At 40.3% G+C, this 26263-nt stretch overlaps 2 protein-coding genes across 3 annotated transcripts in view; both read right to left on the reverse strand.

Annotated features, from left to right (window-relative positions):
* Positions 1 to 26263, reverse strand: part of LOC118492948 (CD209 antigen-like protein A) — a 219043-nt gene that overhangs the window by 149082 nt on the left and 43698 nt on the right. The gene's annotated exons all lie outside the window — the stretch shown is intronic.
* On the reverse strand, positions 3438 to 25678 carry LOC116062343 (major histocompatibility complex class I-related gene protein-like). Of its 2 annotated transcripts, none has more exons than XM_035993206.1 (8): positions 25262 to 25678; positions 16137 to 16408; positions 13113 to 13391; positions 12155 to 12457; positions 8481 to 8588; positions 5261 to 5278; positions 5075 to 5146; positions 3438 to 3601 (listed from the first exon to the last, which is right to left on the reverse strand). In XM_035993206.1, exons 1-7 carry the CDS (start codon positions 25309 to 25311, stop codon positions 5100 to 5102), a joined length of 1077 nt encoding a protein of 358 aa, XP_035849099.1. In that variant the 5' UTR covers positions 25312 to 25678; the 3' UTR covers positions 3438 to 3601; positions 5075 to 5099. The 2 variants fall into 2 exon arrangements, with proteins under 2 accessions (XP_035849099.1, XP_031172864.1); XM_031317004.2 differs by having other exon boundaries at positions 16137 to 16403; positions 25257 to 25676.

Below are 26263 nucleotides of genomic sequence, written 5' to 3' on the forward strand. Positions count from 1 at the left end.
CCAGGACTTAGCCAAAATATTTGAACATCGACAACTTCTCAGTCCCTCCCCATTTTCTGCTAAAGCCCAAAACGGTGTCTTAAGCCCCTCCCCCTACAAGGGAGAATGAATGCGTGTGCATGGGCGGTGATTGACACGCAGTTAGACACCCCCCCCCCTGGCCCTGATTGGTGCATCTGAACAGGGAGCGGTGGATTTTTGCAAATCACACTCCAGGCTGTAGGTGGTACCAGAGGAGCCGGATTTTTTTTTTTTAATTACCTGATTCAAGTAGTTCTACTGGAACATAGGGTCAGTTTAAGCAAATATGACAGAAAGTTAGTTTTGTAAGGCTTACCTACTGCACCTTTAAGTACAGCACTGGAGTAAATGTACTTAGATACATTCCAGCGCTGAAAGTTGGTACAGTAAATCCTCCTGTGGGCCAGAAAGTTATTGTTTAATTAAACTGGACTCTGGACTCTTCATCTTCTGCTGTACAGGATAAAGTAACTAGTAACTGTCGTTAATGTCTTAAAAGTACAGTTGCAATCATCTCCTAGTATCTGATACTTGGTTTACATTTGCACGTTCTCAAATATCTTTAAGTCAAAATAAGACAAAATGAATACAGATATAAGACTACTTTTTATTACATCCATTGTTTTTCAGTGTCAGTTATATCCCAACAAAATGGTGACAGGACTATCTCTCTGTATAGTACAAATATATATACATGTACATATAATTTTCAGTTACATAATCCAAAGAGACCAAAGTTAATCAACCTCTGGTTTGAGATGCCAGATGTGTCTTGATACACAGGGGCAAAATACTGTAGATCACATGACAACTTGATAACGCTCTAATTCAGGGGTGTTAAACTCAACTTCACTAAGAGCCACACTGGAAAACAGGGTTCACATCAAGGGCCAGACGTGTAGTTTATTGACATGCTTGTATAGTATGTCATTGAAAAAGTCAAATATCTGTCTATATACTATCTAAAAATACTAAATATCTATATATATCTATATCTATATAGATATATATAGATATATATTTATATCTATATATATACTGTTTAATTTAGGGATGCACCGAATCCAGATTTTTGGGGTTCGGCCGAATACCGAATCCAGTGGTTAAGATTCTGCCGATACCGAATACCGAATCCTCCTCCCATCCTCAGTCCATTAACACAGTGAACACATTAATGAAGTAAACAATGTCCACAGCAGTGTATTTTTCATTTTTATTTTATTTCAACTGTAAAAAGAATAGGCAACATTATGCCAGGAAGACAAGTGGAGAAAACCTACCCTATCTCAAGATCCAATCAATATATTAAATATTAGCCTTTTAGATTTATAATCCCAATATGTAGGTAATGGTCGTCTGGTTAACACAAGTTTTGAGCTGTGACTGTCCTTCCTTTGCCGTACCTGAAGTTGCTGCATTTTGGCTGCTGTCTGTAGATTCCTTCACGAACAACTCGTATTCTTCCGGATGTTTCATACCAGATGTTGTAACAGCGGTGATGTTGTGTATAGTTTAGGGTCCTCGCCACCACCAGACAAATCGGCATTACAAATTGAACATGTGGAACTTGAATGGCCTTCTTTTGACTGAAAGTACTGCCAAACTACACTTTTTCTGCTCACTTTCTCACAGCCTCCTGCATTGAACGCTCCACCTACGTAAACACCTTCCCGTAATCAACGGCGCCGTCATTATGTCGACCAGCGTAGCGCGTGTAGTGCAAGCGTAGGGTTCGGTTCGCTGGGAAAAATTTCTAAGGTTCGGCAGAAACCCAACCCCGTCAAAAAGCCCAATATTCAGCCGAATCCGAAGCTAGATCCTGGATTCGGTGCATCCCTAGTTTCATTGCACGTCTCATATAGCCTTCTCACTTACAGTTTAGTCGACTTAAAGCCCTAAAGAAGTCAGCAAAAACATCCTTAGCCATTGCAGAGTTTAGCAAAATCAAGCAAAACAAAGATTACATTTTTAACACTCTTGTTGTCCTCGGGTCAACTTTGACTCGTTTACAAAAACGAGTCTTTATCAGAACTATGACAAAACAACGTTGAAAAAAGTGACAAATGTTGGAAAAAGCTACAAAAACGCAGGAAAACAAAATCGACAAAAACATCTTTTAAAACGCTGAAAAAAGTTACATAATGTTGACGTTATCTAGCGGCTACCTAACGTTGACGTTAGCTAGCGCTAGGTGATACTAGTGATTTCTAGTCGGTGACATATTTTGGGCTTCATTTAATAAACATAACCTGTAGTAGTACACAATCATATGTGTACTGTTATGATTACAATGTGCAGAATTACTTTACGTTGCCTATTTATGTCTATTTCTCACCGTTAATCACTGGTGGCTGTACAGCATCAACTGGGGTCGCCATTGTTGTTCATGTGTGTGTGATGTCAACAACTGTAACTGGGAGTACAACGATCTGGTACGAGTTCACGGGGAGTACGTTACGGCTTTGACTGCCGTTCCAGGGCACTTTCACGGCTAGAAGGTCGTAAAAAACACGAGTTACGGGTTGCCTAGAACGCAGCATAACTTCACTACCAAGACTTCAAACTTAAGATAATATCAAACATGTTTGATTTTGTCTGAGCATCCAGACGGGACAAAGACTGACTGGGACTGAGTTGTATGACCTTACACCAAACGATGGAGCCGACAGGAGCCCCCCGACTCTAGCAAGACTCTCAGGATTTTGGACATTAGTCTGCAACAGTGGAATTGCTTAACAAGTCTTTTGGTATAAGGTCTGCATAAAGTGATATGCGGGCCGGACCAACATTTGCGAGGGGTCGGACTTGGCACTGCGGGCCTTGAGTTTGACACGTGAGATAGAAGATGGCGTTATGAGAATTTTGCGTCCTAAAATGTGGAAATGGACCAGTAAAGGTTGAGAAACTCTTAACATATTTTGTTCTTCCATGCGCACTCCAGCAAGTTAGAAGACATGGGTTTTTTAAAATCAAAAAAATGGAAGATGCCAACCTTATGAAGCTTATTTTTCAGTAGTGGGAGCGGGTTATTTAGCTTACAGTGAGACTTTCTACAAAACACATAACGGCGCTGTGATGCATTTAATTAACATTTTTTTTCATGTAAAATAGTTCAACACTCTGTATCATAGGATAAAATATATTAATTATACTTGGCTTTGAGTTCAACATAAAGTGCAGCTTTTACCAAAAACTTTGTTTTACAGAAATATATGAGCAGAATATTTACATAACTGGAAAAGAATTAAACAAAATACAGATTGTTTTTTTTTTTTTGGTTTTAGCAAAACACCACTTGTTCATTTCCAACTGTATACTGTAAACACGGGTTAGAATATTTCTGTGTGTTCATTTATGTGGATATAAGAAATCATAGCATCACATACTGTAATTTAGGATTAACGTCAGCTACTGTGGAGTGTCAGACACACAACAAGGCTCATTTATTCCTTTGGCCCAAGTCTGACTTTCCATTTTAGGATTCAATTACAAATCCTCAATCAATGCCACAAAACAAAATAAATGACCTGCTTTCTGCAGTTTGACGGACGTGACAACACCTCTTCTTACTCCGGTCCACCTTTTCCACAAACATGAGGCAGAAAGAAAAACCCATTTAGCATCAACTGTAATTACATTTACATTAAAAGGGTAACTACTGTTTTATTCAACCTGGACCCTCTTTTCCTATGTTTTCGTGTCTATAGCCTCTTTCCGACCAAGTAGTTACAAGAATGTATACAGTTATATAGGAACAGTCCACTTCTAAACAGTTCTACTAACTACTCTCCCCCAAAACCGGTTTTGCCATTTGCATTCGCACTGGCCAAGTGGCCATAGGGACTGACCTTTTGTTATTGTAACACAGCCATTTAACCACCACTATGCAGAAAAGGGAAAAGTAAAAAGACCCTGCCCTGAAGTAGGAGCTGAAAGAGTTACAGGAACTGTGGTCAGAGGAATTTAATAATCCACAAATTGGTCCAGCCGGAACAGGAGAAAAAAAGGGTTCTAGGAACGTTACGTTCTAGGAACTGCAAAAATCCCTCCAGTCGGAAAGCGGCTTAAGTGACTGATGGGAACAACAGTCTTTGACATTGGTCCAGTATTAAGCGAGATCGCTGCAGTCGGCAGCAGAGAAACAAGCTACAATGTGAGTTAATAGGACAATTGTGCAGCTTGTATTTACCTTCACAAAAGTGTTCGTTCCGCCGCTGACAGGCTCAGATTAATATTCTAAGTGTCTGACATCATGGAAAGGATTTCTAAGGAGGTTGACCTTTCTGTTAAAGAGTAAGATCATTTTTTAAACATAAAAACATCCGCGAAATCGCGTTCGCTAAACCCACCAGACTCCATGTAAATAAACACAAATTTTAGCATCGTATAATATGCTTCATTCAAAGCTGACAGAATCAAAATAAAACTATGATAAGCCGTTTTGGGTCGTCTTTCCACTTTTCCAAACATCACAACTTTAATTTTGGTTGAAATAAACACATAGTTTACAGATTTACATGTGAAAATATGTTGGCTCTGTACACGCTAAAAGTACAGTTTTTTTAAATGGAGTCTGGTGGGATTAGTGCTAGCGACTTCAGAGCTGTTTCTGGGTAAACAGAAAGGTCTCAAAGAGGTTTTACAGGTCTATCTCTGTAGGGATCCTTTCTATAATGTTGTCAGACACTTAGAATAATAATCTGAGCCTGTCAACAGCAAAAACTAACTGACGCTGAACATTTGCCCCATAGGGTTACATTACAGTCCGGTCTCTGGATGCCGGTCACAGCGTTCGCGCTCAATATTGGACCAGTAAAAGTAAAAGAATCCAGTAAAAGATTGTTGTTCCTATCAGTCACTTACACATAAAAACATAGGGAAATAGGGTCCAGGTTGAAAAAAAACAGTAGTTACCCTTTAATTTTACCACTAATTCAAGTAGTCTCTTTTGTCTTATTCCTTTCTTTCCTACACAACACTTTGTCATTCAAACCCAAATTGTTTGGAAAGGCCTCATGTTACTGCTCCATCTACCCAAATGGAAATAACTTACCGGGTGCACAGACGTCTGTGTGCAATTAGGTTTCTGGTTTCAGTTTCTCAGAGAGCTCGACGTTGTCGGGAGCTGGAAGGTCAGTAAGACGTGTATTTTGTACAGAACTACATTACACCCAACCAACATAAACTGGAAGTACAGAGAGTAGGTCAGACTTGATCAGCGAGAAAACAAAATACTTACAATCTGAAGGGCTCTTGGCTGAAATAAAAAGAAAAGAAAAACGTTATTCCATGTATCACCCCACTCACAAGAACATTATCACCGCTCACTACACTGGTATGAATTATCTTTTACACGCTTTGTATACGTATATTTAGTTATTAGCACCTTCAGGGCGTTGGTGGTGACGAAGCACATTTAAAAAGTGAAGAAAAGGCAGCACTTGTCAAGTTCCCTAGTGCAGGAGGATATCCTCTTTAACTTGGGATCTTGAGATGTGCTACCTTTTCTTCACTTTTTGAACACGTGGATTGGATTTTGGGTTTAGTACTCCCCCCAGAATATCCATTGTTAAAGCACCTTAAAAAGCTTAAAGCTCCTTTTTCAACTTAATGAAGCCAATGAAGTTGCCCCCCACCAGGCCTAAGCTACTGGGAATTCATTTTCAGGGCCCCTATCTTGCACCCGGCGCATCGCAAAACAAAGCCTGACGCAAGCGTCTTTGCTAGTTTAAGACCGACGCAGTTGTCAGTTTACCGTCCAGCGCCCACGTCGTTTAAATAGCAAATGCACCCGCGCCCATCTGTGGCCCATGGGCGTGCTGGTCTTACAGGGAGGTGTGTTCAGGTGCATTCTGGGCGTGCTGGTCTTACAGGGAGGTGTGTTCAGGTGCATTCTGGGCGTGCTGGTCTTACAGGGAGGTGTGTTCAGGTGCATTCTGGGCGTATTGCTATCTTGAGGCAGCGGGAAGTGATCACACCATTGACCAACAAAAACCTGGTCTAAAGTCAATAACGCAGCATTTCATTGTTATTTTAACAGAGCATTAGTAAAATGCTCCTAGGCTCGTGCACAGCGCGCACACACTATGCTTGTTACACACACAGGGACGCACAGCACACACACATGCAGAACATTACAAATAAAAATATTATGGTGCAAATCCTCCATCATAACAGCAATGCTCCAAGGTCCAAACGCGCCTGGCTTTTAAAGGGAATGGAAGATGATCTCTGATTGGTTGATTGCATGTTACGCCCAAAACACACCTCTGATTAATGAAGACACTAAGTACAACCCTTTAGAACCAGGCGCCCGGCGCACGGACCATTTTTTCCGCTGTCAAACTAGCAAAAGTGCATTTGGACACGCCCTAAACACACCTGCACTAGGCGCTCCACGCCGTGCGCTTAGATCGTTAAAATAGGGCCCTCAATGTGGTTAACTACAGTTACAGCGGGGTGGCTCGGTTTGAAACTTAGACGTAGTCATATTTTCAAATCTCCAGTTAGCTTTTAGCACTGACTTAATGTAGGGCCCTGTGAAATCTGTCTTATAGCTTTTTGTAAATTGTCAATTTCGCGATTCCTTTAATGATTCTGTTATCACAGAAACCTTTAAGCTCTACATTAATGCTGCCATCAGACTGTGACTGGCCTCGCCGAAAAAAAAGACACTCGCCACTTAGCTAAACAACTTTTCTGGGGAAAATCCTGAGTAGTGTCTTCTTTTACAGTCTGAAGGTTTGAAAACAGCAACACCACTAAACTGGATTTTGAATCTCTTTGACGTGTTTAAATTCCTTCCTGAAATTCGGAGGAAACGCCTCTGTACCTCATATCGGCGACCGATATATCGGCGGGCCGATATTATCGGCGGGCCGATATTAGGCATTGTGACGGGGCGCATGGCTGCCGTCACGGTAGCGATGCGCTAGCTATTTTCTCTCAAAGACTAAGTGTAAATGTTGCCGGTATATGTTTTGTTAGCGTGTCAATATGCTCTGTTACTTATCATACTGGGTTCATATGTTCTGTTAAGCATAGCCATTCATTCATCAAATTCCCCTCAGTAATCCCGTAGCTTTCATGCGCACATATTTAACATCTAATACTGCGGTGATTTAAAATGCTATAGCTACCTCCATCAATACATCATTCTCTATTGTTTAAAACCATACCGTTTATTTCACAAACATCACCAGTTATAATAATCACGCAACACTCATATCTTTGTTAACTACATTGCTGTTTATTGAGTTTAAAAGGTAACAGAGGTTAACATGTAGTTTTTGTGGCTTACCGGCGTCTGCTCTCTTTTGTTTACAAAGGAAAGTTTGCCGCCATCGGCGAGTTTAAATAGGACGCTAGGACTTCCGGGGTGACAGGAAGTTACCGGAATCATGAGTAATTATTTTATTGGCCGTCAAGGTATCTTGTGGCTTTGTGAAATGTTTTGTGAATCATGTAAATATTCTTCGGTAAATTTCTAGCCTAATAGATCTATTAATTTTGGCTGTTTTTAGCTTGTATTGTCTACTTGCCTGAGCCACCCCTGCATGGTATTTTGTGTTGGTATGTTCCAATCCCAACGGCGTGCTTTAGGACTATATAGACTGGGAGCTCAGGGAGCTAGAAGAGTGAGGACGTAAGTCTGTGGAAGGCTCTGGTGACTTGTTAAAAAAAAGTCAACTTGTATACAGCTGTATCTTTGTATCATTTAACAATTTTTGACTCTCACGTCAATTTATTTTATTTTTTGTGAAAGTATTTTTTTTGTCTTCTCCTTTTTTTTTCCTCTAATTTTGGTTTTGTTAATCGTTTGTTTGACTACGAGCCTTAATTGGGAAAGTATTAATAAAATCCCATCTTTTCATCATCATCTTTGACTCATTCTGAGTGTCAACACCTGCTCACGACTACTTCTCTACATCTACCCTCAACGGGCATTTTCCAAACTATCGGTATCAGTGTTTAAAATGGCCGATAAATGAATATTTAAAAAATAAAATAAAAACAGACGAAACACCCTTCAGCCATGTTCTGAGTGTTGGCGTTGCGTAGTTTGTCCACCAGAGGGCGCACTACAACCTCCCTGTTGGCAACACTCATGTTTAACCCTTTACGTTTCATATCTTAAGTTTGTATTTTTGTACATTTTATTTATCAGAACTTTAATATATTTTGATGTTCTGTTATGACAATAAAACAAACAAGTTTATTTTTAAACTGCATTATCATATTATGTTAGTGAGAACTCATAAATAACTATAAGTAACTAATGTTAGGGAAATCTGTTCATGTTTTGTTATGCATTTCTGGATTTCTTTTATATATATATATATATATATATATATATTCTTTGTGAACTGGCCCCTTCAGCGTTCCCAGCAGTAGATAGCTTCATGCCCAACAATGGACAGGAGGAGTGATTACAGCCATTACAAGTTTCAGCCTCTCACCTTTTTTCTTTTTGTAAACGGTGACTCCGGTGGCCAACGTCAAGACGGAAACCACTGCAACCACTGCAGACAACGTGATGGGGAGTGTTGTAGAACTGGGCTTCTCAACTGAACAAAACAACAGAGAACAGGTTCTGTATGCAGGAAGCAAGCACATCAATCCATCCATCCATTCATCCATCCATCCATCCATCCATCCATCCATCCATTCAATCCATCCATCCATCTATCCATTCATCCATCCATCCATCCATCCATTCATTCATCCATCCATCTATCCATTCATGCATCCATCTATCCATCAATTCATCCATCCATCCATCTAGCCATCCATCCATCCATCCATCCATCCATCCATCCATCCATCCATTCATTAATTCATCCATCCATCTATCCATTCATCCATTCATCCATCCATCCATCTATCCATTTATCCATCTATCCATTCATCCATCCATCATCTAGCCATCCATCCATCCATTCATCCATCCATCCATCCATCATCTATCCATTCATCCATCCATCCATCCATCCATCCATTCATCCATCATCTATCCATTCATCCATCCATCTATCCATTCATCCATCTATCCATTCATCCATCCATCTATCCATTCATCCATCCATCTATCAATTCATCCATCCATCCATCTATCCATTCATCATCCATCCATCCATCCATCCATTCATCCACCCTTCCATCTAGCCATCTATCCATCCATCCATCTATCCATTTAAATCAAATACCTAATTTGAGTTAAAAAAAAATGAAGCTGAAATTATGAGTTATTTCAACAAATAGTTATGATTTAGTGCAGTGGTTCTTTTTTTTCAATAATGTACCCCCCTTTGAAATATTTTTTAGCCAAGTACCCCCTGACGAGTGCAAAGCATTTTTGGTAGAAAAAAGGCTTATAAAGAAGTACATTACAGCTCTGCACCATTAGTGTCTGATTTACTTAACAAGCTTGTAACTGTAACACACTTAAATGTTACTTCAAATGTTTAAAATCCATAACCAAATAAATTTTATGAATTATGCATGACTGATATATTTGAAATTAACATTTCAAAAAGGAATCTCACGTACCCCCTGCAGTACTCCATAGTACCCCTAGGGCTACACAGACCCCCATTTGAGAAACACTGATTTAGTGGATAATCATGACTGTCAAAGTTTAGTCCGGATACGTGTGGTCTTCTCGTCGACCAACAAGCAACTTGTTTTTTCTGGGTCAAAAATTTAAAATTTTCGTCTTTGTCTTTTTTGACACTTTTTTTGTTTTTTTATCTTAGGCTGCGTGGCCATCAGACGGTCCGTACAAAACGCAGGTCTTTCCATTCATTTTGAATGGGCACAGTGCGTTTACGTCGAAGGGGGGAGACGCACAAAACACAGCAGACTGCGGTGAAAAGTAGACACTAATTTTTGGAAACTTTTGGAAAAACGCAACCCTGTGTCACACTACGGTGGCCAGTCATGTGCGCGTGGATCAGACTTGTCGGAGAGTGTTTTGAGGCGGTGTGAGAGTCCCGTACAGGAAACAAATCAAACGCAAGCACTGAACTGCCCGGGAGTTTGTGGAACAGCTGACTGTTTCCTCCAGTCCCTCCGTCTGTTTTCTTTCTCTCTTTCTCCTGGACATAAAGCTGCCTTCAAGTGCTCTCGGAAACTTCAAGATCTATAAACCATCTGACGGAAAAGAGTAACTGTGAAATTAAAGATGTTCCGATACCGATACCAGTATCGAAAAGCCTCTGATGCTGCCTAAAATGCAGGTAACGGTATCATAAAGTACTGGAGTTTATGCACCGATACCACGTAATGTAGCCCCGAAGGAAAATCTACTTTAAAGGTGCTCTAAATGAGCACGCGATGTCACGCCTGTTTTAGGCTACAACATTTTTTGTCACATACAGCAAACATCTCATCACTGTCCGCGAGCTGCCTGTCCCCTGAACACACTGTAAAAAAACACAGTCTCTGTAGACAGCCCAGGCTCCACAAACGACAACAAAAAAAAAAACTGTGCCAACCTGCACCACCAAACATAACAAACAGTCTTCCAGCATTCCAGCCAATAACCGACAAGAAGGATTTGGTTGAGCCATCACCGCAGCAGCGTTAGCACGTAGGCTACTTCCACAATGCACGTTCATGACTCAACCAACTCCTTCTTGTCGGTTATTGGCTGGAACACTGTATGTTATGTTTGGTGGTGCAGGTTGGCGCAGTTTGTTTTTGTTGCCGTTTGTGGAGCCTGGGCTGTCTACAGAGACCACGTTTTTTTTTACAGTGTGTTCAGGGGACAGGCAGCTAGCGGATAGTGGAGGAGATGTTTGCTGTATGTGACAAAAAATATTGTAGCCTAAAAAACGTGTCACATCACTTAGAGCACCTTTAAAGTAGTTTATCTATGTTCTTTTTCCTGTATGACTGACCGACAAAGTGGATAATAAAAGAAAGTTCTGTGGCGTTCATTGTTTGTGTTTATTCATGTTTCACAAAGAGTTTAACACGAGCCAGGCCGTACAACAAAGATTGAAATCATATCACATATATACAGGGATAGTAGTATACAGCTGTTAAAACATAATAAAATATATGACACACTGGTATCGGATCGGTACTCTGTATCAGTATCAGGGAAGCAAAATTGGTATCGGACCAACTCTGTGTGAAATATAAAGTCTACTTGTGCTACATTGGGGGGTTAAAGAACACAACAGGACATCACACAAATGGGCCTGGGTTTCAGGGACACTCCCTCCGCCACAAAACCCTGTGGCAATCACCGGTTCATTTTTTCTGGACTGAATGTGCCCTTAAACTATAGGTTCATTTAAAATCTCTGTTTGGATTCTGTAAAACTGCCACTCTTCCCAAATTCAAAATTCAAATTCATTCCCAGTCAAACTATTCCTTCACAGTGCATGTACTTCTGTCTAAAACCAGAGTGGACATTGATGTAGACGAGTTAACAATACATGCATAGGTGTAGATTTGTCCCCCCTTCAAAAAAATTATGAAAGACAAACCAATCCCCAAAAGAGGTAAAAATAACCGAAAACTGTTGGATCTGCCCAGAGCCACTCTGGTAGCCTGGCTCCGCCCTCCTACGTCCTGTCTGGTAGGACGAGACGACACAACAACTATCGGCTTAGCATCGCTAGCGTTAGCCTTAGCCAACTCCTTCACCACTAACAGAGCGAGCTGGAAAATCAAACTGTTCCCGAACCCCGTGGGGAGGAGGGCCACAACATCATGGCCACCAACACAACTCAGCAAAGATTATTCTAGCTCGGGCTTTAACTTCTGGATATTCAGCAGCGTTGCCACAACGGACCGAATGGCTTCGCTCGCATCTTTCTCCGCCACCATTACGGAACTACAACTCAAACTAGCGCACGTCACGTCTGTTCGCTGATTGGACCGCCAAATATTTGGTCTGAGAAAACCCGCGAATATACCGCAAACCCAGACGTAGTACTAAAGGGAAATGAAAATTGAGCGGAAGTACGTAGGAGGGCAGAGCCAGGCTAAGCAACAGTAGTATTTGTTGTATAAAACACAAAACAGTCCAGTTTAGTCCATACAAAAGAAGAAGCACATTGTTAATTAAACGTCATAGCTAAGTAAATGTATACTTAGTGTAATTAGTAATGCTACTCACCCCAGTTTGTCCTGATCACTGCTGGATCCAACTTGGTTAGGATGTCATTCTCGACACCGGAGAGCTGAAAAACACAATCGTACCGCCACCAGTCGTCAGGTTTGACCAGCGAAAGATTCAAATCTACGCTCATCTGGAAGGTCCCGTCATGGTTGTAGAGGAGCTCGCCGTGGTCCACGTGCTCGTAAAGCTCCTCTCCGTCTCTGCTCCAGAACATCAGCGCTCTGTCTGGGTAGAAACCGGTGGCGTGGCAGCTCACTGGAGACCAGGGAGTCTTCTGGAGCAGAGACACCCTGGGAAGAACTGGAGAAACAGATGCAAGACAGACCAAAACAATTTAGGTTGCTTTCACACTAGTTTTATACCCACGATGTTCAACTTCCGGGATTGCGATGGTGCCGCCAGAAATTCTGCCTGTAGTCCATCATTTGCGGCTGGATGTCCCGTTACCTTCCTCTGTCTCTGTGTTGGCGTTCTAACCTCCGGTGGATTTATGAGGACTACGGTTAACTGCTCCTCAGATCTCTGCAGGGTAAATCCAGACAGCTAGCTAGACTATCTGTCCAATCTGAGTTTTCTGTCGCACGACTAAAACAACTTTTGAACGTACACATGTTCCACCAAACAAGTTCCTTCCCGAGGCTATTTAGCAGAGGCACCGTGGCTCCGTCCGGCGCCCAAGACGATTGTGATTGGTTTAAAGAAATGCCAATAAACCAGAGCACGTTTTTCTCCCGTCCACGAATGCTGTGTGGACTAGACAGACCTTCCTTCGCAGCGCTGTGGAGGAAGGTCTGGCAATGCGAGAGTACTGTCACACTTACCTACCTAAAAGGAACCCTGGAGCGTTTTGGTCTGATAGTCTGGTTGGTTTGGAGTGGTATGAAAGCAAAAGAAAAAAAATAATAATCTACGCAAATAAGTGTAAGTAAACAATATAAGCAGTTTCGTCTTTTACCTGTTCTCTGCAGAGTGCTCTTCCCGTACATCAGAGTGTTCTTCAGCCTCACAGGGCACTCCTGGGTCAAACGGTGCTCCATGAATTCTAACCAACTTTTGTCATTATTCCACTTGTGTTGGCTTCTGAGAAGCTGTGGTTTTGTGGTGATCCATCTCTGTGCTTTCATGTCCAATATTAAGATGTCTTCTCCGTTATAACTGATTAGACCAAAACCATTAACTTCTCCAGTTTCATCATCCCATTCACAGCCATTCAACACCTGGATTACATGGATGCCTGAGAGAGAGAGATATGGAAGCACAGGTTTTAGTAAACCATCATCTTAGTTTAGCGCAGGGGTGACAAACCAGTGCTAGAGCCAGAATTGACGTCGTCGACGCCTTTTTCGGGGGTTCTTCGGGCAATTATTTGAGAGTTTTTGTCGCCTATTTCAAGGTTTTTTGACCATTTTATCGACGTTGTTGTCTTCTTTTCGAGTTGTTTTTTGGACAATTTTTTCAAAGTTTTTGTCGCGTTTTCTGACATTTGCAATTTTTTACGTTTTTGTATCTTTTTTTGAGTTTGTTTTTCGAAATTTTTTTGATGTTTTTGCGCTTTTTTCAACACATGCAGACATATCCTGGGACCTCCCTAGATAGTTGAAGATCCCCCCCCAATGTTGAACCCAAAGTTACGCCCTTGTCCATCCAATAACTGTTAAGACATCTCCATCCACAGAGCCATGCTGCTAGTAGGGCTGCTCGATTATGGAAAAAATCATAATCACAATTACTTTGGTCTATGTAAGGAAACAGTGTTTACTCTATGTTGATTTTGTAGTGGCGGCCCGCCATGGCAAAATTTCTGCCGCCATGGTATCAGAAATAGGGCAGACGCACAATGTAGTCGTGGTTGCCTTTTAAATGATCCTGCCGACATAATGCACCCCCTCCCTGTTGGCTGCCGCTCACATTGCAATTTAACAAGTAGAACTATTCAGAGGTTATTGGGCCCGTCCAGTTTAACTCCACATACTGTTGTGTTGATGTAGTTTATTGTCAAAACGTTCGCTTTCTTCCGAGTCGACTATTAAACCAACAGCTCCACCAAAACCGCCACCATGGTGGGTCCGTTCTAATTGGACAAAGTTCAACTTGTCAGTTCTGTCAGCTCATCGTCCTGATATCATACATCTGGAAACATTAAAACTAGGGCTGTCAATCGATTAAAAAACTGTAATCTAATTAATTACATACTCTGTGATTAATTAATCGAAATTAATCGCATACATAATTAAAGGTACCGATGCTTTTTAAGAAAGTAAAAAAAGAAAAGAAAAAAAGGGTACTAAACAACAGTCGGTGACATTAAAGAACGGCTTGTTTATTGCTAAGGCCATATGGTCAAAATTAAATGATTTAATAATAATGTAATAACTATAACAATAACTTATTTCACTAGTAAATTGCTGTTGAACGACAAAAACAACCACCAGATGGGAAAAGGACATTTACAATAACTTCAAATGCAAATGCATTTCAACCGTGTTTAATCCAGCTACTAGCTAGCGGTAGGCTAACGTTAGCTGCTGTTGAGTATAGTGTTAACTAGCTAGCGGTAGGCTAACGTTAGCTGCTGTCGAGTATAGTGTTAACTAGCTAGCGGTAGGCTAACGTTAGCTGCTGTCGAGTAAAGTGTTAGCTAGCGGTAGGCTAACGTTAGCTGCTGTCTAGTATAGTGTTAACTAGCTAGCGGTAGGCTAACGTTAGCTGCTGTCGAGTGTAGTGTTAACTAGCTCGTGGTAGGCTAACGTTAGCTGCTGTCGAGTATAGTGTTAACTAGCTAGTGGTAGGCTAACGTTAGCTGCTGTCGAGTATAGTGTTAACTAGCTAGTGGTAGGCTAACGTTAGCTGCTGTCGAGTATAGTGTTAACTAGCTAGCGGTAGGCTAACATTAGCTGCTGTCGAGTATAGTGTTAACTAGCTAGCGGTATGCTAACATTAGCTGCTGTCGAGTATAGTGTTAACTAGCTAGTGGTAGGCTAACGTTAGCTGCTGTCGAGTATAGTGTTAACTAGCTAGCGGTAGGCTAACATTAGCTGCTGTCGAGTATAGTGTTAACTAGCTAGCGGTATGCTAACATTAGCTGCTGTCGAGTATAGTGTTAACTAGCTAGTGGTAGGCTAACGTTAGCTGCTGTCGAGTATAGTGTTAACTAGTGTCCCGTGCAGCGGTGTTTGTGTTGCCTGTATCGTCTTCAGAGCACCAGAGAGAAGAGCAGACATATCAGTGGCTCCAGATTTCAGTAGCCAGGGTTGGCAGGAAGAAGATTTTTACAGTAAATGTTCCAGTTAATGATCCAGGCAGCACATTCTCGTCTCCCTCCTTCATTTTACAGTCCAATGGTGGCTAGAACGGCTCCGGGTCAAACGTCAATATGGAATGGATTAATCTGCGATATTTTTTTTAACGTGTTATTTTTTCTCAGATTAATTCATCGAAATTAACGAGTTATTTTGACAGCCCTAATTAAAACAGTAAGTGAGTCAGTGTAATATTTCATTCTATACTTTGGATTTGTTTCCCTATGAAGAATTTCTCGTAACATTCATTTTGTAGACCTGTTGTAGATGTTAAGCGCCCTATGGTTCCTCAAAAAATACAACTGAAACTGAAAATATGAAAATATTGTTCGGACAGACCTGCCCTCACTGCTAAAAAAAATCTAACACAATTTAACATAATTCCCAGTTGACTTTTGGAAAGATGTTGCATGTATTGAAGTTAAAAAACAGTGAAAACTTCTTCAACTGTGACAATTCCCTTCATACTTTTCCCGTTTTAACCATTTGAATTCCCGTTCAGAACACGAGACAAAACGAGTTTACTTGCAAAGCGTAACATGCAAAATAATCTGGTTTTTTTTTATTCTTCCGAATACTGTTTTTGTGATCGTTAGGAGCCAAAATCAAAAAATTGTGATTAAAATTCAAGTAATTGTACAGCCCTAGCTGCTAGCAAGTGAAACGTTCTTTAAACACACCTTCAGTCCGGTTGAAGCGCTCCTTCAAAATCTCAATGTTGACCCTTCCTATCTGCTCTTGGCCTTCCCAGTACGAAGTTTGCCTCTTCCAGTACTCTGGATCGTCTGCTGTGACTCGGCTCATCCAGGCCTGCGTGGGTACCGTCGTCTTGGTGATGCTGCTGTAGTGGTCCGTTTGAAACCCGTCGACGAACACAACGGCCACAAACTCGGGGAAATTTGGGACTCCAGAGGATGCCGTGTAGACATGCTTCAGGGAGTGTATCGCTGCACAGAGAAGCACAAGATTTCAGCCAGAGCTGTAACAATTCCAAACTTTGCCATAAAAATAATAATTTTTTTAAACAAAGTACAGTTTTGAATGAATTCCAGGATACATCTTTTGGTTATATATTCACACAGCCTATAAAGTAAACTGTGCCTCTTTATTATCATAAAACATTGTTTCTAACTGCCCCCCCCACATTTTTGTTGCTATGAATGTGTTTTGGGTCTAGTGCCAACAACTAACAATATAAGTATATAGTCTGACCTATAACCCCTTAAGTAATTACAATTTGGCATATCTAAACAAAATCAACAATTACCAGTCACACGCCTTAAGAGATTAGCTAATGTTAGCAATTAATTGCTGTTAGACAAAGAAATGGAGATTGTGTAACAAAAAATTGACAAATTAGGCCTGTAACAGTGATTTAAAGGGGCGCTATTCAGTTTTGGCCATTTCTTCGCTGTTTTCTGGCTTTTTGCTGGCAGGTTTCTCCATAGAGCCCCCCCCCCTACAGGTTTCTCCATAGAGCCCCCCCCCTACAGGTTTCTCCATAGAGCCCCCCCCTACAGGTTTCTCTATAGAGCCCCCCCCTACAGGTTTCTCTATAGAGCCCCCCCTACAGGTTTCTCCATAGAGCCCCCCCTACAGGTTTCTCTATAGAGCCCCCCCCTACAGGTTTCTCTATAGAGCCCCCCCTACAGGTTTCTCCTACAGGTTTCTCTACAGAGCCCCCCCCCTACAGGTTTCTCCATAGAGCCCCCCCTACAGGTTTCTCTATAGAGCCCCCCCCCCTACAGGTTTCTCTATAGAGCCCCCCCCTACAGGTTTCTCCATAGAGCCCCCCCCTACAGTTTTCTCTATAGAGCCCCCCCCTACAGGTTTCTCTATAGTGCCCCCCCTACAGGTTTCTCTATAGATCCCCCCCTACAGGTTTCTCCATAGAGCCCCCCCCTACAGGTTTCTCTATAGACCTCCCCTACAGGTTTCTCCATAGAGCCCCCCCTACAGGTTTCTCTATAGAGCCCCCCCTACAGGTTTCTCCATAGAGCCCCCCTACAGGTTTCTCCATAGAGCCCCCCTACAGGTTTCTCTATAGAGCCCCCCTACAGGTTTCTCCATAGAGCCCCCCTACAGGTTTCTCTATAGAGCCCCCCTACAGGTTTCTCCATAGAGCCCCCCTACAGGTTTCTCTATAGAGCCCCCCCTACAGGTTTCTCTATAGAGCTCCCCTACAGGTTTCTATAGCGCCCCCCTACAGGTTTCTCTATAGAGCCCCCCCTACAGGTTTCTCTATAGAGCCCCCCTACAGGTTTCTCTATAGAGCCCCCCCTACAGGTTTCTCTATAGAGCCCCCCCTACAGGTTTCTCCATAGAGCCCCCCTACAGGTTTCTCTATAGAGCCCCCCTACAGGTTTCTCCATAGAGCCCCCCTACAGGTTTCTCTATAGAGCCCCCCCTACAGGTTTCTCTATAGAGCCCCCCCTACAGGTTTCTCTATAGAGCCCCCCCTACAGGTTTCTCTATAGAGCTCCCCTACAGGTTTCTATAGCGCCCCCCCTACAGCTCCTATGTTTACTTGTGTCTGACTCCTCTCTCGGTCAGTCTGCCGTTTCCTCTTCCTCTGTTCCTCTGACAATGCTTTCTGCTTCTTTTTTGCCGACTCAGCCATGACGATAGGATGGAAAACTCCATCGCTACCTCGTTATTTAGCTAGCCAGTTCCTGTATGTGTGCAGTGCCATGAAGCAATTTGTTACATGGCGAGACCTGATATCACGCATATTCCAGCCGAAAGTTGCGAGGGTGGTTTTTCTGCTCACAGGCGATAGGGGGGAGCGAGACGACCACCATTCAACCTGAGAAAAGTCATATAACCATTCCAATGACTCCGAAGCTGTTCAGTTAAGGTAAATTAAGCTAAAAAAGCTGCATAGTTCCCCTTTAATAAGTGTCTAAGAGCATTTATTTTATATAACTGCAATTAAAGCATTAGAGCATTTTTTTTAAAGAGATTGGTTACACTATTGTTTGGACCCATCAAACGCATCACCTAACCGTAACGTTAGCTAGCCTATAGTCTCGCACTGCCAGACCTTCCTCCACAGCGCTCTACATTTCTTAAAACCAATCACAATCATCTTGGGCGGAGCTAAGCTCCGGACGGAGCCACGGTGCGTCTGCTAAATAGCCTCAGGAAGGAACTTGTTTTGGTGGAACATTCAAACGTACGTGTACGTTCAAAAGTAGTTTTACTGGCAATTTCCACTGGATGCGGAACGTCTCCGGAACGTCTCCGGAACGTCTCCGGAACGTCGACGGAGTCATTAGGTTTCCATTAAAGTCAGTGTGTGTATTTCCACTGACTGCAGAACGTCTGCGTCCCGACTCCGTCCCAGCTCCGGCGGTCCCAGCCCTCCGGAGCAGATACCAGAGCTTCTATTTTTGACGGACGACGGAGAGCTCCGCAGCAATTCAGCACACGGCAGATTGTGCGGGACAGGAAGTCGAGCACAGAAACAAAATAAAACATCCGGTTACTTTTCAAAATAAAATCCAGCGTGCTCACGGCGGATCATATTTCCCTGCACTACACCTTGAAAACACAGCTCAGAGTAGTTTCCCCTCTACTCCTCTGGATGGAAACAAACGGTTGTCGGTTTTGTGGTTCTGTTTATAGAAACTACATCCTGTTATATCGCGCGAACATACGTGAACTCGCGAGATCTCGTGGTCGGCTGGCCGCAGCCGTTACGCAACAAATCCGGACCTGGTGGGTATTGACGGACGGCGGAGCACGCAGCCGTTCAGCAGCGGAGCCGGTCCGCAGACGTTCTGCATCCTGTGGAAATCCACGGTTAGTCGTGCAGCAGAAAACTCAGATTGGACAGATAGTCTAGCTAGCTGTCTGGCTTTACCCTGCAGAGATCTGAGGAGCAGTTAACCGTAGTCCTCACAAATCCACCGGAGGTTAGAACGCCAACACTAAGACAGAGGAAGGGGACAGACATCAACGAAAAGACATACATCTGGTGGAATTTCTTGTGCCACCGGAGCAATCCCGGAAGTGGAACGTTGTGGATATAGAGTAGTTATCCTATGTTACTATGGATTCCTACCAGAGGACGCCCCACCCAAACACTGGCGAATAAGCTTAAAGTACTAATGTGGATTGCAGGCAACTGGATAAAATCGCAAATTTGTATTAAAGAAAAGTAGGCCTATACATACAGTATATCAAAAAAACTTAATTTCATGTGACAATAATTACATAATGCAATTTTTTGAATGTTTTAACTAACATCAGAGGTGGAATGTAACTAAGTAAATTTAAGTCAGTATTGTACTTCAGTCCAAATATTGAGGTACTTGTACTTTACTTGAGTCTTTTCATGCCACTTTCTACTTCTACTCCACTATATTCATCAGTTACAGCTTTAGTTACTAGTTACTTTAGTTACTCCACTATATTCATCAGTTACAGCTTTAGTTACTAGTTACTTTAGTTACTCCGCTATATTCATCAGTTACAGCTTTAGTTACTAGTTACTTTAGTTACTCCGCTATATTCATCAGTTACAGCTTTAGTTACTAGTTACTTTAGTTACTCCGCTACATTCATCTGTTACAGCTTTAGTTACTAGTTACTTTAGTTACTCCGCTACATTCATCAGTTACAGCTTTAGTTACTAGTTACTTTAGTTACTCCGCTACATTCATCTGTTACAGCTTTAGTTACTAGTTACTTTAGTTACTAGTTACTTTAGTTACTCCACTATATTCATCAGTTCCAGCTTTAGTTACTAGTTACTTTAGTTACTAGTTACTTTAGTTACTCCACTATATTCATCAGTTCCAGCTTTAGTTACTAGTTACTTTAGTTACTAGTTACTCCACTATATTCATCAGTTCCAGCTTTAGTTACTAGTTACTTTAGTTACTAGTTACTTTAGTTACTCCACTATATTCATCAGTTCCAGCTTTAGTTACTAGTTACTTTAGTTACTCCGCTACATTCATCTGTTACAGCTTTAGTTACTAGTTACTTTAGTTACTCCACTACATTCATCTGTTCCAGCTTTAGTTACTAGTTACTTTAGTTACTCCACTACATTCATCTGTTCCAGCTTTAGTTACTAGTTACTTTAGTTACTAGTTACTTTAGTTACTCCACTACATTCATCTGTTCCAGCTTTAGTTACTAGTTACTTTAGTTACTCCACTACATTCATCTGTTCCAGCTTTAGTTACTAGTTACTTTAGTTACTCCACTACATTCATCTGTTCCAGCTTTAGTTACTAGTTACTTTAGTTACTCCGCTACATTCATCTGTTACAGCTTTAGTTACTAGTTACTTTAGTTACTCCGCTACATTCATCAGTTACAGCTTTAGTTACTAGTTACTTTAGTTACTAGTTACTTTAGTTACTCCGCTACATTCATCAGTTCCAGCTTTAGTTACTAGTTACTTTAGTTACTCCGCTACATTCATCTGTTACAGCTTTAGTTACTAGTTACTTTAGTTACTAGTTACTTTAGTTACTCCGCTACATTCATCAGTTACAGCTTTAGTTACTAGTTACTTTAGTTACTCCACTATATTCATCAGTTCCAGCTTTAGTTACTAGTTACTTTAGTTACTAGTTACTTTAGTTACTAGTTACTTTAGTTACTCCACTATATTCATCAGTTCCAGCTTTAGTTACTAGTTACTTTAGTTACTAGTTACTTTAGTTACTCCACTATATTCATCAGTTCCAGCTTTAGTTACTAGTTACTTTAGTTACTAGTTACTTTAGTTACTCCACTATATTCATCAGTTCCAGCTTTAGTTACTAGTTACTTTAGTTACTCCTCTACATTCATCTGTTCCAGCTTTAGTTACTAGTTACTTTAGTTACTCCGCTACATTCATCTGTTCCAGCTTTAGTTACTAGTTACTTTAGTTACTCCGCTACATTCATCAGTTACAGCTTTAGTTACTAGTTACTTTAGTTACTCCTCTACATTCATCTGTTACAGCTTTAGTTACTAGTTACTTTAGTTACTCCGCTACATTCATCTGTTCCAGCTTTAGTTACTAGTTACTTTAGTTACTAGTTACTTTAGTTACTCCACTATATTCATCAGTTCCAGCTTTAGTTACTAGTTACTTTAGTTACTAGTTACTTTAGTTACTCCACTATATTCATCAGTTCCAGCTTTAGTTACTAGTTACTTTAGTTACTAGTTACTTTAGTTACTCCACTATATTCATCAGTTCCAGCTTTAGTTACTAGTTACTTTAGTTACTAGTTACTTTAGTTACTCCGCTACATTCATCTGTTCCAGCTTTAGTTACTAGTTACTTTAGTTACTCCGCTACATTCATCAGTTACAGCTTTAGTTACTAGTTACTTTAGTTACTCCGCTACATTCATCTGTTACAGCTTTAGTTACTAGTTACTTTAGTTACTAGTTACTTTAGTTACTCCACTATATTCATCAGTTCCAGCTTTAGTTACTAGTTACTTTAGTTACTAGTTACTTTAGTTACTCCACTATATTCATCAGTTCCAGCTTTAGTTACTAGTTACTTTAGTTACTAGTTACTTTAGTTACTCCACTATATTCATCAGTTCCAGCTTTAGTTACTAGTTACTTTAGTTACTAGTTACTTTAGTTACTCCACTATATTCATCAGTTCCAGCTTTAGTTACTAGTTACTTTAGTTACTCCGCTACATTCATCTGTTACAGCTTTAGTTACTAGTTACTTTAGTTACTCCACTACATTCATCTGTTCCAGCTTTAGTTACTAGTTACTTTAGTTACTAGTTACTTTAGTTACTCCACTACATTCATCTGTTCCAGCTTTAGTTACTAGTTACTTTAGTTACTCCACTACATTCATCTGTTCCAGCTTTAGTTACTAGTTACTTTAGTTACTCCACTACATTCATCTGTTCCAGCTTTAGTTACTAGTTACTTTAGTTACTCCACTACATTCATCTGTTAGAGCTTTAGTTACTAGTTACTTTAGTTACTCCGCTACATTCATCTGTTACAGCTTTAGTTACTAGTTACTTTAGTTACTCCGCTACATTCATCAGTTACAGCTTTAGTTACTAGTTACTTTAGTTACTAGTTACTTTAGTTACTCCGCTACATTCATCAGTTCCAGCTTTAGTTACTAGTTACATTAGTTACTCCGCTACATTCATCTGTTACAGCTTTAGTTACTAGTTACTTTAGTTACTAGTTACTTTAGTTACTCCGCTACATTCATCAGTTACAGCTTTAGTTACTAGTTACTTTAGTTACTCCACTATATTCATCAGTTCCAGCTTTAGTTACTAGTTACTTTAGTTACTAGTTACTTTAGTTACTAGTTACTTTAGTTACTCCACTATATTCATCAGTTCCAGCTTTAGTTACTAGTTACTTTAGTTACTAGTTACTTTAGTTACTCCACTATATTCATCAGTTCCAGCTTTAGTTACTAGTTACTTTAGTTACTAGTTACTTTAGTTACTCCACTATATTCATCAGTTCCAGCTTTAGTTACTAGTTACTTTAGTTACTCCTCTACATTCATCTGTTCCAGCTTTAGTTACTAGTTACTTTAGTTACTCCGCTACATTCATCTGTTCCAGCTTTAGTTACTAGTTACTTTAGTTACTCCGCTACATTCATCAGTTACAGCTTTAGTTACTAGTTACTTTAGTTACTCCTCTACATTCATCTGTTACAGCTTTAGTTACTAGTTACTTTAGTTACTCCGCTACATTCATCTGTTCCAGCTTTAGTTACTAGTTACTTTAGTTACTAGTTACTTTAGTTACTCCACTATATTCATCAGTTCCAGCTTTAGTTACTAGTTACTTTAGTTACTAGTTACTTTAGTTACTCCACTATATTCATCAGTTCCAGCTTTAGTTACTAGTTACTTTAGTTACTAGTTACTTTAGTTACTCCACTATATTCATCAGTTCCAGCTTTAGTTACTAGTTACTTTAGTTACTAGTTACTTTAGTTACTCCGCTACATTCATCTGTTCCAGCTTTAGTTACTAGTTACTTTAGTTACTCCGCTACATTCATCAGTTACAGCTTTAGTTACTAGTTACTTTAGTTACTCCGCTACATTCATCTGTTACAGCTTTAGTTACTAGTTACTTTAGTTACTAGTTACTTTAGTTACTCCACTATATTCATCAGTTCCAGCTTTAGTTACTAGTTACTTTAGTTACTAGTTACTTTAGTTACTCCACTATATTCATCAGTTCCAGCTTTAGTTACTAGTTACTTTAGTTACTAGTTACTTTAGTTACTCCACTATATTCATCAGTTCCAGCTTTAGTTACTAGTTACTTTAGTTACTAGTTACTTTAGTTACTCCACTACATTCATCTGTTCCAGCTTTAGTTACTAGTTACTTTAGTTACTCCACTACATTCATCTGTTCCAGCTTTAGTTACTAGTTACTTTAGTTACTCCACTACATTCATCTGTTCCAGCTTTAGTTACTAGTTACTTTAGTTACTCCACTACATTCATCTGTTAGAGCTTTAGTTACTAGTTACTTTAGTTACTCCGCTACATTCATCTGTTACAGCTTTAGTTACTAGTTACTTTAGTTACTCCGCTACATTCATCAGTTCCAGCTTTAGTTACTAGTTACTTTAGTTACTAGTTACTTTAGTTACTCCGCTACATTCATCAGTTCCAGCTTTAGTTACTAGTTACTTTAGTTACTCCGCTACATTCATCTGTTACAGCTTTAGTTACTAGTTACTTTAGTTACTAGTTACTTTAGTTACTCCGCTACATTCATCTGTTACAGCTTTAGTTACTAGTTACTTTAGTTACTCCACTACATTCATCAGTTCCAGCTTTAGTTACTAGTTACTTTAGTTACTAGTTACTTTAGTTACTAGTTACTTTAGTTACTCCACTATATTCATCAGTTCCAGCTTTAGTTACTAGTTACTTTAGTTACTAGTTACTTTAGTTACTCCACTATATTCATCAGTTCCAGCTTTAGTTACTAGTTACTTTAGTTACTAGTTACTTTAGTTACTCCACTACATTCATCTGTTACAGCTTTAGTTACTAGTTACTTTAGTTACTCCACTACATTCATCTGTTCCAGCTTTAGTTACTAGTTACTTTAGTTACTAGTTACTTTAGTTACTCCGCTACATTCATCTGTTACAGCTTTAGTTACTAGTTACTTTAGTTACTCCACTATATTCATCAGTTCCAGCTTTAGTTACTAGTTACTTTAGTTACTAGTTACTTTAGTTACTCCACTACATTCATCTGTTCCAGCTTTAGTTACTAGTTACTTTAGTTACTAGTTACTTTAGTTACTCCGCTACATTCATCTGTTCCAGCTTTAGTTACTAGTTACTTTAGTTACTCCACTACATTCATCTGTTACAGCTTTAGTTACTAGTTACTTTAGTTACTCCGCTACATTCATCAGTTACAGCTTTAGTTACTAGTTACTTTAGTTACTCCTCTACATTCATCTGTTCCAGCTTTAGTTACTAGTTACTTTAGTTACTAGTTACTTTACACATCCAGATTCTAAAGTAAACTAGCCAACAATATAACGGCTACAAGTCCAGCTGAGATGATCAGACCAGTAAACACACAGCTGGTTGGATCCTTTACTCTTTCTACAATGGGAGGATTGTTCTTTACTTTTAATACTTTCACCACCTTTTCCTGATGATACTTACAGACTTTTACTTTTACGAACACTTAAATAAAGTATCATCAGGTGAGAAGCGCAGCTGAACGTCGTCAAAAAGAAAGTCGCCTACCGCCGCGCACATTCACAGTTAAATTAAAAATGTGATCTTACCTGCAGATGCAACGTGACATGACAGCAGCAGCAGCAGCAGCAGAATCAGTTGCATGATCTGCTTTCACAAGTTTAAAACGTGGAAAAAGGAGAACAGAAATACGGAATACGGAAGTCTATGGTTTTTCCCACCGATGATATCGAAACTATAAATTCGTGTTGATCACACGAGACGCACAACCCACTCGGTTAAAAACAGGATATGCAAGGAAACATTCTGACCAATCGGAACTCAGAAAAGACGGACACGTCACGGGTTACTAGGTCGATTTTTGGAAAGGTTGATTAAATAGACTTACAGCTGGAACATACCGCGCGTCTCTCTCCGATAGAAAGAGACGGGATGAGTGGGAAAACTGTGGTAATTGTAGCCTGTGTGTGTGTGTGTGTGTGTGTGTGTGTGTGTGTGTGTGTGTGTGTGTGTGTGTGTGTGTCTCTCTCTCTCCGTGTGCCTGGTCGCGTGTCTTGCTGAGAGAAGTCAAGACAGCCAAAATCACCAGAAACCTGCGGTGTAGTCTACGTGTACGCAGGTATACGCAGTATACCCACTAAGAAAGCTCCAGGATTTCCATATAACCACTTAAAAATGCCCAATGACTCGCAACAACATACTTTCCATTATATTTTTGACATATTTTGAATTGTCATGTTATTTTCTTCTTCATAGGCTAAATAAAGGTATTTCCACCGTAAATTGGTGCATAAAAGTGTATCTGAGTACAGGAAATGAAGTCGTTGATGCTCAAAAATTATAACGTGTACTACAAAGTGACCTCGTTTGTCTCTGAAGTAAAGGCTGGACTACAATAGAGCTGTTTGGAGCAGTTTGTGAACAGTGTTTTCTGTTGGAGATGGTAAGTCCCTTTGGGGTGGACTTTGAGCTTTTTCACTTTATAAACCTATAACATGCACAAAAAAAAATAAAGCCAAAAAGCATAATATGAGCACTTTAATAAAGTTTGTTAAAAAAAAAAAAAAAAAAAAAAAAACATAACCGGAAGTGAGAA

This window comes from Sander lucioperca, chromosome 16 (assembly GCF_008315115.2).
Source record: "Sander lucioperca isolate FBNREF2018 chromosome 16, SLUC_FBN_1.2, whole genome shotgun sequence".
Taxonomy (NCBI): Eukaryota; Metazoa; Chordata; class Actinopteri; order Perciformes; family Percidae; genus Sander; species Sander lucioperca.